The sequence below is a fragment of the Mirounga leonina genome, unplaced genomic scaffold, assembly GCF_011800145.1.
Source record: "Mirounga leonina isolate KUSES-001 unplaced genomic scaffold, KU_Mleo_1.0 Mir_125, whole genome shotgun sequence".
NCBI lineage: Eukaryota > Metazoa > Chordata > Mammalia > Carnivora > Phocidae > Mirounga > Mirounga leonina.
The window spans coordinates 68026659-68041161 of NW_023270305.1; the positions used below are offsets into that span (position 1 = coordinate 68026659).

The following is a 14503-nucleotide window of genomic DNA, read 5'->3' on the forward strand; positions in this document are numbered from 1 at the left end:
CTCTTGCCCATTTTATAAAAGATAAAAATTTAGGAGGTTCACTGACCTGTCCAAGGTCACACACTAGTAAGTGGCAGGACCTGGATTTAAACGAAGGTCTTCTGGATTCCGGAACATATTCTTAGCTCCTGTCCTATGTGCTGTATTATTCAGAACTATGAAGACCCTGTTTCTGTTAACTATACTGGAATTTAAAAAATAAGTAAATAAAGACCCTGTTCCTGCTCTCCAGATCATTTTGATTCAGCCAATATGACACTGGAGGCTATTGTGGGGAAGGCAGATGAGATGTGCCCTGAGCTCTGACAGATCTAAATATGCAGTTGCAGGGACAGGGAATGGGAAAGGAAGTGATTGCTTCTGACCGGAGGAGGTGCAGTAAGATTTTGTAAAAGAAGTGATACCTGAGCAGAGTTCAGAAGAAGAGGAGCTCCCCAAGTGTAGAGAGTGTAAGGCCATTCATTCCAGTGAGAGCGAGTTGCATGGGCACAGGTGCTTAGGATAAAACACTGGTTGGTTTGACAGAACATACGCAGTTGACCCTTGGACAACTCGGGGGTTAGGGGCGCTGACCCACCCCATACAGTTGAAAATCTCCATATGACTTTTGACTCCCCCAAAGCTTAACTGATAGTCTCCTGTTGGCCGGAAGCTTTGTACTGATAACAAACAGTTGATTGACACGTATTTTGTATATGTATTGTATGCTGTATTCTTACAATAATGCCTACTTCTTAATTTTTTCAGTATTTCTAGGCTACATAGTTCTCTGTGAGTTTTTCAAATTGACACAAATCTCCCCCCAATTTTTTCCAATGTATTTACTGAAAAAAATCTGCATATGAGTGGACCCCTGCAGTCCAAACCCATGTTATTCAAGGTCAACTTTATAGCAAGATTTTTCTTTTAAAGTAGTATAGCCTGAGGTCTCAGCCTCTTCATTCTCACGCAGCCTGCAGAGATAACCTGCAAGGTAGGGTTATCGCACCTTTTATCAATAGATGACCATTCCCCGACAGCAGATGGCCCTGCTGTAAGAAACACACCATCATGGCAAAGCATTCTTGAGTAAATCAGGTGAGGGACTTGGGAGTAAGTCACACATAGCTTCTTTAAACTCGGCCCAGCTCCCAAGATGCCAACCCCTTGGTCAGGTAGGGGCATCTAGAGAAGGCGGGTGACCATCTTTATCAGCAGCAGAAGTTTGGGGGCTTCTGTTTTGTACAAGGTACCACTTGACCTCTGGCAAGTGAGGATAGGACTGGAGCTGGGTCTGGGAATGCAGAGGAACCGGGGGAGCATTGGTTATGTCAGTAAGGGAGAATGGAAGGGGGTATTAGCTGGATCGTGAAGTCATTCTGAGACTTCTCTGGAGACTTGCCCTCTGATTCTTGTGAAATGAGGGATTCACACAAGGTCACTGGACCTTATGAAGTCCTTTCAAAAATACCTCCCTCGCATTGCCTCAAAATGTTCTCTCAGCCATTCTGTGTTGTTGTGAGGATTAAATGATGTAATACATGCAAAGATTTTAACACTAAGTCTGGCCCTCTGTAGCTGCTCAGGAAGTGTTAGTTGTTATCAGCATCATCTTTATTGTTGTTGCTTCACCTTCTACCAATTAGAGACTTAATGGCTCCGTAAGCCACTCACACTTCAGCTGTCTAGGTTGAACTTTTCCAAAGCTTTTCCAAGACTGAGGATTTTGAGGCAACTGCACTGTCAAGTCTTAGAAAGACTGGATTTTGGCTGGGAGCCTGGGTGGCTCAGTTGGTTAAGTGTCTGCCTTTGGCTCAGGTCATGATCCCAGGGTCCTGGGATCGAGTCCCGCTTTGGGCTCCCAGCTCAGCGGGGAGCCTGCTTCTCCCTCTCCCTCTGCTGTTCCCCCTGCTTGTGCTCTCCGTCAAATAAATAAATAAAATCTTAAAAAAAAAAAAAAAAAAAGACTGGGTTTTGCAGATGGACAGACCCTAATTGGAATGCAGGATCTGCCACTTACTAGTTTTATGATCTGAAGTATGTTGGGAAACCTCACTTTCCTCATCTTAAAATAGGGATGATGATAAGGACATTGTACTGAAGATGTAGTGAAGTAAATGAAATAGTGTGTCTAAACTATGTGGCCAGTCCCCACACACAGTAGGCATTCAATAATCCTCAGTTCCCTTCCTTCTGTCTGGATGCACAGAGGGGCAGTTTGGGTTCATGTAGGGAAAGACCCAGGCCAAACCCGAATGTTCTTTCTGCTGGCCCCCATTGCATCCCAGCTGGACCATGTCTCCCAGACCATGCACCCTCCTCTCCGCGTGTCTCCCCTTAGCTCTTCTCTAATAGCTTATGGTTACTTCGTGGGACCCTGAGAAGCACTGGCTGATTGGCCTTTCTTTCCCATTGCACTATAGGTTCCCGTGGCCTGGGTGTGGCTTTTGTCTCTGATTCTCTGGTATCTATCCCAGCGTGTGCTTGTGCTAGGCACTCAGTAGATGTTTCCATGCCTCATCTAGGAGGTTTGGATGAGCAGTTTGGGTAATGTCCAGCCACTTACCTGTGAAACCTTCCAGGAAAATTGGAACAGCTTCTGAGGGAAAATAGAAAGAGGGAAACACCTGGATAAAGCTCAGCCACCACTCTAGGAAATAGGGGGAAGCGGGGGGAAGATCTCAGAAGACCTATTGCCTGCTCAGAATACTATATTCTAAACTCTTCAAGGTTCTCTAGGGTTCCTGAAGTTCAGGGGTGTGTATTATCCTCACTTGAAGGTTCTTTCTCTCCTCCAGAAAGCCTTTCCAACTCGGCCTCCTGCTTGGCTTCTCTGTGCTGCTCACAGCCGTGTGTGTGTGTGTGTGTGTGTCCGTGGGTACTCCTGGTTTGTGATCATGGGGTTATCTGTCTGGCTCCCCTCCAGACCAGTGATTTCCTGTGAGCAGAGTCCTGTTCTCCGTCTCCCTGTCTCTAAAGCAGAGCACATACCTGACAGTCACACTGTGTGCAAAGGAGCAACTGGAGATTGTTGCCCTGTGTCTGGGGAGCCCTGCCCCATGGGTTTTAGGTGTGTGTCATGAACCCCTGGAATTATATGGGAAATTGTGTGTGTATGTTTGTAAATCCATTGTCTCTCTTGAGAGAGTCCATAGTGTACGTGAGATCCCGAAATGTTTTCATGATCCTGCAAATATTAAAAACAAAACCAAAAAACACACTTATTTTGAGATTTTCTACATGCTTGTAAAGCTTGTGTTTTTATTAGCTGGGAGATATTTTTATGCTCCCTCGATTTCCAGGTGTGAGCTACAGCTTGGAATAGCCCACAAGCTCCATCGTGGAGCCATGGATGGTGGTTCTGGCCTGGGTGCTACTGCTTATGTATCCTGGAGGGTCCACTTAGCTTTTCTGAGCTTCGCTTTACGTTTCATCTGTTAATTTAGGTTTATAATGCCCTCATGTCCTGCAGGAATGTTACATGATAAAGAAATATGGGTGTGCAGGTGTTTATTTTAAACTGCCAAAGCTATATAATTGCGGGATGCAGGTATTAGCATGACAGGTGTGCTGAGAGCACAGTAGGCACTCAGTAAAGACGAGATTAAAATGAACGTGGAAAGGGTTTATTGGAGTGAAAGGTCTCGAGGTTCGGGTGTCTGCATGTCCAGCACATCCTGTGGAAGGACCTAGTGTTCAGGCCTAGAACACGGCTGGGGCGACTGAGGACATGGTTTTCAAACAATAGTAAAAGGAGAAATGACCTTTGAGATCCCAAATCCATTTGCTTTATTTTCCAGAAGAAATTGAGGCTTAGACAGACAGGAGCAGTCCCCCTTCTTTTTAGAAGGACTTGAGATTCCTCCTCATCCCTCTTAATGGAGGCTTAAAAAAAAAAAAGCCCCAAAACAAAACTCATTGCCTTCATATCATCAGTTTGTTGTCTTACCTTCTTAAAAATGGTTCAGCATTCACACCATAGTCTTAATTCTCTCATTGAAGCCATTTAGAGGCCTGCAATTTTTAGAAAAAATGCTGATTTTGTACTGGACACAGGCACATTGCACTATGGAAACTTTCTATCTCCAAAGCATCTTTCCCCTTGGAATGTTCTCATAGACATCAGGTGAGAACACCGTGTATAGATTATTGCTACCACTGTCAGCTCAACTGAGACCCAGAGAGGTTACTGTGACTTGTCCAGGTCATAAAACAGTATCCAAAAGCAGGATGGAGATCCAGGTGTTCTGATTTTCCATCCTTTCTAGCCACTAGACTGTATTGCCAGAGAGCATCTCTGCTTGATTTTGGCACATTTACTGAATCAAACTAGGAGACTCTATCCAAGGGAAAGATAGATTTTAGCTTCAAATATATTTTGCTCAGGGCTAGAAACACTGTGTTTCTCACACTCCGGGCCACATAGACCTGGAGAAAAGCTAAATCTCATCAGACCCCTCCCTGCCCCCAGTAACTGACAAAACAGTAACCTGGAAATTTTGCTTAATAGTTTTGTGTGTGTGTGTCTGTGTGTGTGTGTGTTGACTATAATCTGTCCTTCCATTTTAACAATGTGCAGTAGAGAGGAGTTTGAAATTACATTTAATCGTTGTTTCACAATGAGTGATAATTAAATATTACTTTTAAAGTAAGCTTCTCTTTTTCTGTAATTGCATGACTTTCTTGAGGGGAGATTTTGTTTTGCTCTTTAACCTGATTGTGTGCATTTGGAAAGTACCCTAGCACAGGGTATCTGAAAACAGAAAATGCTGGCACTTTTCCCACTTTCCATTCTTTCTCCTGCATGGATGCCAGATTCCTTTGGGAAATCATCATTTGCTAAAGGTCAGGAGCAAAAGGAGGGGCATTCTTTAGTGTACAGTTACTGCTAATTAGAAACTAAACATCTGTAACCATGTCAGAGTTATTTGTATTTGAAAAGAAACATTTATATACAAGAGCCCAGTACAGTAACATAAAACACACTCTAACACAGTGTGTGTGTTGGAGGGGTAGGGGACAGACAGATGGGGAAGCTTCCGACAAATGACTGGGCTGAGTGAGGTCATTGCTAATTAAATCTCAAAGCATTTTCAGAGTATTTTCTCTGTCAAGTGAAGTTTTCTCAGCACCCCCCCCCCTCCACCATGAGCCAAAGCAAACATTTTACTGTATTTGCCAATTAAAGATTAAACATTTAATCATTTTAAAAGAAAAATATGTAGAAAATGGGTGATTTGGCAGAACCTAGTCAAAGACCACTGGGAAATCTCTAGCTACCTACTGTAACATTAGCCCTCAGTGTCTTCCCATAGTACCATGTAAGGTGAGCTCTTCTCCATCCATAAAATGAGTGCTGATTGACCTATTTCACAGATCTACACTTGTAGCAGGGAAAATAATGACACAATGCTTGACTTACCACTCCTCATGATGAAATTCTGTTTGGATCATTCCAAACAGAAATTGTATAGAAATTGTATCTGTTCTTTTATTGTCATGTTAAGATAAATGTCAGTGATACCTCTGGGGTATTAGAAATGTTTCAGTCATAGGGCTTTGTCCCTCTACATGCTAAGCCTACATGGCCCAGATCTTACCAGTAATTCCTTTTGGAACACTAAGTAATTTTGAAAACAAAGCAAGAGACCATCTCTTTCCTCCACAGTCTACTATCTTCTAATCTTCCCCATCCTTGTCTTGGCATCTGAGATATTTCTCTAAGTTGAGTTACTTTTTAAATTGGATAAAAAGATCATGGAGTCTTGAGAGTTCTAGATAAGAACTTATTTAAGCCAAGACCTATCATATTGGGCCTTCCTCTCAAATAACACTATCTCTTTGAAGGCTCTCAAGTGCACAGTTTCAACAAAATGATTGTAGACTCTCAGGTTCTGAGTGTTTACAAAGTTAAGAGGCCCTTAGATGACCTGCGTTTCCAATGACCTTCGTAGAATCTCAAAGTACCACTTGTCCGTGACTTTCATTGATTTAAGAACTGGCTTTTATTCAAGCTCTTTGGGTGTGAGTCAGCCTAGAGGCAAAGGTTCAGTGACTTGAGGGTCCAACTCTTGTTCTCTTGACAATAAGTTCAAGATCATGTCTGCGCTTTGTGGTACTACCCAATCTGGCCGGACCCACTTCTCAGCCTGAAGTTCCACTGTTATTTCTGAGCCTCTCCTTTAGTCAGACACATCTACCTGTACCTTGAGCTTTTTACCCTTGCTTTATCCCACTGTTTCTGGTTGAAACAACTTCCTGGTTTCAGCCTTCTTAGAATCATGCTTGCTTTCCTTAGTTCTATCCTTCTCGATACCACCACCTACAGTCTTATCCTCATGTAGCCATAACATGATAATCACTTGCTTATTGCTTTTCCAGGACTGTCTTGTGCTTTTGGTCATCTTCTCAAATGTACTGCTCATCTTGCCAACCAGAGTATAGGCTCCCCAAAGACCACAATGACTGTTTTATTTCTCATGGCACTTATCATTTGTTCATTTTGAGTGCCCAATGAATAGTTGTTTGATGGTTGAGGAGGAAGCTATTTTTGCTACTACCTATTTATTGAATCATTCCCAAAGCCGATCTGCATTTATCCCTGTTATAAAACCATAGCTATTGGGGCACCTGGGTGGCTCACTCGTTAAGTGTCTGCCTTCAGCTCAGGTCATGATCCCAGGACGGGATCGAGCCCCACATTGGGCTCCCTGCTCTGCTGGAAGCCTGCTTCTTCCTCTCCCACTCCCCCTGCTTGTGTTCCTGCTCTTGTCTCTCTCTCTGTCAAATAAATAAATAAAATCTTTATATTTGCAAATGACATATCAGATAAAGGGCTAGTATCCAAAATCTATAAAGAACTTATCAAACTCAACACCCAAAGAACAAATAATCCAGTCAAGAAATGGGCAGAAGACATGAACAGACATTTCTGCAAAGAAGACATCCAAATGGCCAACAGACACATGAAAAGGTGCTCAACATCACTTGGCATCAGGGAAATCCAAATCAAAACCTCAATGAGATACCACCTCACACCAGTCAGAATGGTTAAAATTAACAAGTCAGGAAATGACAGATGTTGGCGAGAATGTGGAGAAAGGGGAATCCTCCTACACTGTTGGTAGGAATGCAAGCTGGTGCAGCCACTCTGGAAAACAGTGTGGAGGTTCCTCAAAAAGTTGAAAATAGAGCTACCGTACGACCCAGCAATTGCACTACTGGGTATTTACCCCAAAGATATAAATGTAGTGATCTGAAGGGGTACATGCACCCCAATGTTTATAGCAGCAATGTCCACAATAGCCAAACTATGGAAAGAGCCTAGATATCCATCAACAGATGAATGGGTAAAGAAGATGTGGTGTGTGTGTATACACACACACACACACGCGCACACACAAGGAATATTATGCAGCCATCAAAAAAACGAAATCTTGCCATTTGCAACACCGTGGATGGAACTAAAAGGTATTATGCTAAGCGAAATAAGTCAATCCGAGAAAGACAAGTATCATGTGATCTCACTGGTATGAGGAATTTGAGAAATAAGACAGAGGATCATAGGGGAAGGAGGGGAAAATGAAACAAGATGAAACCAGAGAGGGAGACAAACCATAAGAGACTCTTAATCTCAGGAAACAAACTGAGGGTTGCTAGAGTGGAGGGGGGTGGGAGGGTTGGGGTGGCTGGTGATGGACATCGGGGAGGGTATGTGCTATGGTGAGCTCTGTGATTGTGTAAGACTGATGAATCACAGATCTGTACCTCTGAAACAAATAATACTTTATATGTTAATAAAAAACCATAGATATTAATGATATTTATATGAAAAGGAAAATCACCTGTAGAGCTAACACTACTACAAACACAATCACTGGAATAAGGGAAGTATAAAAAAAAAATTTGGAATAAGGAGGAACTCCTGTCTCCCCCAACTCGGATGTCTCCGCTGGAGCTAGATAGAACATTAGCATATACAAAGGCATGTATGTGGAAATGAGTATTGAGTGGTCTTGTGTTTTTGTCTCCCCAGATGTGGTCGCTCACCTGTCTACCGCTCCCGTGTAATGGCAGCTCGTGCCTTGGTCCCATTTGTTATGGTAGATGAAATCCCCACTACCATCCGAACTCTGTTGGCCAAACTCCCCAACTGCACTGATCAGTGTTTCCGGCAAAACCATATTCATGGGACACTTCTCCAGGTAAATACAGTTACTTTGTGTCAAACAGCACAGGATAAACTTTGGTTTCTCATGTACTGTTGGCAGGTAAAGATTTGATACATAAGCTTTTAACTTTATCTGTGGAACTTTTTTCTATTGCTGAAAGAAAAGGTATTTCCTAGGTGTGCTTTTTTTCATTACAAACCTAAGTACAGCATCACACTGTGATTCAGTCAGATCGTCTTTTGCATTAAATCCTGTGTCAGGGGCTCAGATGGTTGAGCATCTGCCTTCGGCTCAGGTCATGATCCCAGGGTCCTGAGATCGAGCCCCGCATCAGGCCCCCTGCTTGGCGGGGAGCCTGCTTCTCCCTCTCCCTATACTGTTCCCCCTGCTTGTGCTCTCTCGCTCCCTCTGTCAAATAAATAAATAAAATCTTAAAAAAAAAAAAAAAAACTGTTTCATATAGCATGCTTTCCCATTTGGACTTACCTCTCTGAACCATTTAGAGTTTTGTCTTTTCCATCAAGTACCTGCAGAATATTCTGGGCCACTCCCTGTTCAGGGTGAAGTTGTGAGCATTCCTTGAAAAAGAGGTTAGCACCAGACACAGAAGGAGAGTTATACACATCAGGGAGAGTTTGCCTGGCAGCGTTAACACCATAGTACGTGGAAAGGTCAATCCCTACTTTCCTGTTTTTTCTGTGCTACAAAAGAGACTTTTTATTTTTAATAAATATACAAATATACTTAATCGCCTTTTTTTTTAATATTATTTATTTATTTATTTGACAGAGAGAGACACAGCGAGAGAGGGAATGCAAGCAGGGGGAGTGGGAGAGGGAGAAGCAGGCTTCCTGCCGAACCGGGAGCCCGATGCGGGACTCAATCCTAGGACCCTGGGACCATGACCTGAGCCGAAGGCAGACACTTAATGACTGAGCCACCCAGGCGCCCCATACTTACCACTTTTAACGTACCATTTCCTCTAGAAAGGACTAATGTACAACAAATGAATGAGAAATAGACTTCTTACTGAAACTGTCTTTTTTAAGCCCTACCTATCGCCTAGGGAGCAGATGGTACTGGTGAGATCTGTTCATGTGTCTGCTGGGGTCACTCGTGGTGGGTCGGTATTGCAGGGGGATTTAAATATCAAATTGTGTCTGGTTTGTGAGCAGAGTTGAGAGGTGGCCTTGCGATCTCAAGATATGATAAGCTTGAGGTCTACCCTGCTGACACGAGAGGCAGCGTATAGAGTGGTTAATGGCACGGGACTCTGGAGCCAGACGGGCTCAGTGTTCATCTCAAATCTACTACTCAATACCTGCACTTCTCTCTCTTCATTGTTTTTATTAAGTTTTTTATTTTAATTAGTGTATAGTTAACATACAGTGTTGTGTCTTCATTTTTGAAATAAGGATAATAGTAATGTATACCTGGTAGGGATTTTGTGAGGATTAAATGAATTTATGCATATCAAGTGCTTAGAATAGTACCGAGTACATAATATGATATATGGTTACTATTGTTATTATTATCATAGCTTTAGTGAGCTTGTACTATAATGAACACTAATATTTTTAGTAACTGATTCCCTCTGGGTGAGAATGAATGCAAGAGAGACCTATCTTCTTGCCTTCCTTCCTTGGTCATTGTATATATATTCAGCAAGTAGTTATGGAATGCCTCCTACCTACTACTGTGTCCTTCAGAACAGTTGTTGCATTGAAGGAGTCAAAGCCCAAAAAAAAGGCCTAACGTGGGCAATCACAGTGTAGCATGCTACGTGCTAGGGGAACCCACAGCAGGGCCACCTGACTGGTTTTGGGGAAGTCAAGGAAAGCTTCCCAGAGAAAACGACATCTAAGTAAAGAGCAGAAAAAGTTAGCCAAGCAGAGGAGGGAGGGGGAGTCCCCCGCCCAGAGAGAACAGCACATAGCAAGGCTCAGGGTGGGTGAGAAGTTGACCCACCTGGGAACTACAAGCTTCAGTGGGACCAAGTTCCAGGTTGGCTGGTCTCACACTGGTCTCAGGAGCTCTTTAACCTTAGGAAAGTTATTGAAAATTCCAAAGAGCTTTTGTCTATCGATATTTAATTAGACTCTGAAACAGGAAATCTTAAAACACAAGAACTCACAAGCACACATTCCATTAGTCATGATTAGAGTGATGACATCCTCACACACCTTGTAGCCGACTCCACTGTGTGCTGTACGAGAAGGAGAGTAAAGGAGGGGAGGAGTGGCCTAGTGGCATTTTGAAAATAGTTTGATCTTGCAGATCTCCTGAAAAGAGTGTGGCGACCCCCAAGGGCCCCAGAGCAGGCCCTCTGGTCTGTGTTGTATACACTGTAGGTCTTTCGTGGTCTCTTCAGTGGAGGCCCTCAAGCGCTCGTCTCCCTTGGTCCTGACTATATCTCGGTGATGAAGACAGGACCGGAGGGTATTATCTGGGTTTTAAACGGGGGACCCTGAGGCGCATACAAGTTAGATGGTTTGATTCTGTCAGACTCTGCTGCTTTGAAGTGAAGGAGCCGGCAATGATGAGTAACAAAGAACAGGCTTTTCAAAGATGTCTAGATTCTGCAGCTGAGTTAGAAGGGGGGCTCAGATCGTCAAGGGAGGAGGGGGGATCAGCCATCAGATTTTCTTTCCTGCAGATCCACTCTTGGCTAACTTTTGTCAGAAGTGGTGAGGCTGGATTTGCTTCTTTGGCTGTCTCACCACTTGTACAAATGGGCCTCCCAGCCTTATTTCCCGCATACGGCACTGACAGGTCTGGCTTGTGTCTCACCGCTCTGCCCAGCAACAAAGCATGGTCTTCTGCTCTGTCTCTGGGCCCCTGATATCTCAAATTTACTTTTCCTGTGACCTAAAGTGTGAAACTCCGTGGAAAGGGAAAAAGCCCGTAACTCCAGGTTGGTTGTGGCTGTCGCCTTTGTTCCTGAGTGTTGGGAGATGAGGGGCTTGTTGAAAACAAAACAGAACAGTATGGGTGTTGGGTGTTGGGTATCGTGTTCGTGTTTGTCAAATGGATGCCTGTCTTTACCAAGATTGGCTTGTACCCTGGGTGAAAAAAGGAAGTCAAAGGCATGTGAAAATCTTTCTGTTGTGTCCATTTGGGTGTCTCATCTGCGTTGTAATAGCTTGGTTTCACTCTGTTGTTCTTTGTGAGGAAAGCATAAGGGGTTAAGATGGGGAGGGCTCTTTTTCTCTTTCCTTTCCACAGCTTTGGGATTCCTTCTCCACATAAAGCTACCTTTGAAACCCGTAAGAGGCCTGCACCTGGAAAAGAGGTGTTGGGATTGAAAGGCGTGAGAATCTCCATGGGACTTTCAGAGCCAGCTAAGTAAATATAAAATTGCTATTTTTTTTTCAAAAGGAGGAAATCATTTTGTAATCAGAAAACAAATTCTTTCACAGACTGTTTTCTTGAATTACACATTTTGGCTTCTTTGAAAAATATTTACATAAATATATCAAACCTCAGAGTATTTCTATAAGATACCTTGAAAATGAGAAATATGCTGATCTCTGAATTTTCTGGAACGATGGAAGAAAGACTCAAATTATAAGACATGCATAAAAAGAAAACATGTGGGAATCAGTTTCTTAATCATTTTAAAAACCAGAGGTTTCTAATTGCAATGTTGAGACGGATGGAAGTAGCGCACATGAGAAAAGGTGAGATTATGCAGCCGGTTCATAAGAGCCAATGGTAAATGACATTAAATCTCCATAAAGGCTAGATAAGAGCCATGGACATTACCTCATTTGGGAACACCACCGGCTGGCAGGGCTACCCGGTCTTTTAAGTAGAATTAACCGTCTGTTTTTGTTGCCAAAATTCTTCATGTTGGGGCCTTAACATTATTACTAGGTTACTTATCACTCCCGAGAAATCATATTGGCATTCAAAAAGTTTTCTTGTGTTGAGGAAGCGTTTTGGCCAACAGTTACAAGGCAAGATTTATTCTGATTCTTGGGTACTTAACTCACATTTTGGTGTTTCATAAGGAAATATATACCATTTGAAATAGCAACTTGAATTTTGAGTTTTTTTCATTTTCTCTTTTGGTTCTTTTTCTCATGATACAAACATATGAGAGGTGGCCCCTGCTCGCTCTTTACTTAAACTCTCTTACGTGAGTAAAGTGGATAGTTGAGGTAATTCAGCTTCTGCTGAAGCAGGAGAACCCACTTTTGCATTTATGTGAACATTCTAGGCAAAGGTATTCTTTTTTCACCAGTTAATCCACAAAGTACCCACAGTTCTAAACATCCCTTTGCTGGTATTAAATTTTCTCAGTTTTTGTTAGCATAATCTGTTGAACACCTTGTTTAATTCTCTTATTCCTCCACCCCTTCCCCTACCACCCAAATTTGGAGCCTTGATTTTTGCACTTGGAGAATTCTGAGTCACTTTTCTGGCTGTGGAGCTGAGCAGCAGTATTGCACACGTGGGTTGACATGAAATATTAGCTGGAGTGGACTTTAGGCAGCCTAGGCCCATGCATTTGGTGGGTTTGCCATAAGAGAAGTAAAATGAACGTTTTTGAGCACCTCCTGCAGTATGTAAATCACATATGTAAATTGCATATGTGATTTCATTAATACTCTCAGCAATTCTGCCAGGTGTTGAGAAAGCGCTTCCTGATAGTTGATGTGAATAACAACTTTTTCTGCCTAGGGAAACCAAACAAAGAATCCATCTTCGCTCTCTTTAATCTCTTGTTCCTCAGTTCTGAAAATCTGATTTGATGCTGGAAACAAAGTAAATCCATCGGTGTTATAAAGACAGAGGGACAGAGGAAGTCAGTGAAGCCCTAAGAGGCTACAACTAGTAAAAGACTTTTTGTTTTTATTTGAGTATAGTTGACACACCATGTCACATTAGTCTCAGGTGTACAACATAGTGATTTACCAACTCTACACATGATGCTGTGCTCACCACAGGTGTAGCTCCCGTCTGTCCCATTACATCTCTATTACGATATCATTGACTATATTCCCTATGCTGTGGCTTTCATCCCCGTGACTTCTTCATTCCGTAACTGGAAGCCTGGATCTCCCACTCCCCTTCACCCATTGAGCCCATCCCTTCACCCCCTCCCCTCTGGCAGCCATCAGTCTGTTCTCTGTATTTACGGGTCTGATTCTGCTTTTGGTTTGTTTATTCATTTGTGTTTTTGTTTGTTTTTTAGATTCCACTTACGAGTGAAATCATATAGCATTGCACCTTCCTTCCCTCCGCTCATCCCTTTCTCATCATTTCTGTTTGGTCTCTCATTTAATAGTCTGAACCTAAAAATACAGACTCCTCCATTGGGACCTAGGTTGTAGCCAAGCTTGAAGTTGCCATACCTTGTGTCATCCTTAAGGGTGTGACAAAACCTCTCAAACTTGGACAGCCGTAGGAATTGTGGGTTCTAGGCCCGGGAGCTGCTGGGAACATGAAAAAGAGGTCAAGATGGAATTCAATTCAGCAGACTCAGTGGAGGGCTTACCCAGTTCTAGGTACAGGTGAAGACACGAGTTTGCCTTTAAGGCTCTTAACTCCCATTGTGGGGAGCTGTGGGTTAGAAGCCTAGTGAGCCTGCCGAACCCCTGGGGACAGGGAGCATTTGAATAACAGGAATGAAGACAAGGCAAAAGGTAGAGCTGCCAGATAGGGCATCAGGCATGAAAGGAAACGGAGACTAAGATAACATTCTGCTTTAGTCTAGAACACTCTGTGTCAGGCCTAGAGTTAGGGATCTTTATGGGAGTGGGAACAGCTGTGCTGGGCAGGACAGCAGCAGGACAAAAAGAGAGGCAGATCTTGGCATTACCTTTGTAGAAAAGAAAAGCAGAAAACCAAGAAAGAAAGGAAGGTCAATTCTGCCAGCTACTTTTCGGAAGGAAAAATTTCTTGAAGTTCAGGAAACAGGAATAAGACCAGCCATCCTTAACTCTCTGCTGCAGAGAGAAGTAGTGGAAACAAAAAGAAAATCAGTGGTAGAGGTAGTCTTAAGCATAAATTCTGTCAGCGTTTTCTAAATATCGGGAAATGAATGTTTTTAGAAAAAGTATTTTTTACTAGGTGTTACACCAAAACTTACAATTAAATTTAAAGGAAGGAATGATCAGTTCCATCTTTTAAAAAAGTGACCATGTAAGACAGCACCTTATGCTTGAAAAATTATATCTTTCTCACATTTCTTAAAAGTACAAAATTATGAAACATAAAGTAGAATGCTCAAGCTGCCCAGAAATAGAACATTACTTGATAGATTCCATTTGGTGACTTAAGGTTGGCCTATGTCCGTTGTTTATTTTATTTTATTTTATTTTATTTTATTTTATTTTATTTTATTT

General features: G+C 42.6%; 1 protein-coding gene across 9 annotated transcripts in view; it reads left to right on the plus strand.

Annotated features, from left to right (window-relative positions):
• THADA (THADA armadillo repeat containing) overlaps window positions 1-14503 on the plus strand; it is a 323874-nt gene that overhangs the window by 167822 nt on the left and 141549 nt on the right. For all 9 annotated transcript variants that reach the window (XM_035001673.1, XM_035001675.1, XM_035001677.1 and 6 more), the window contains one exon: window positions 8015-8183. In XM_035001673.1, the coding sequence (XP_034857564.1) occupies window positions 8015-8183 (169 nt within the window). The remainder of the gene's footprint in view (window positions 1-8014; window positions 8184-14503) is intronic.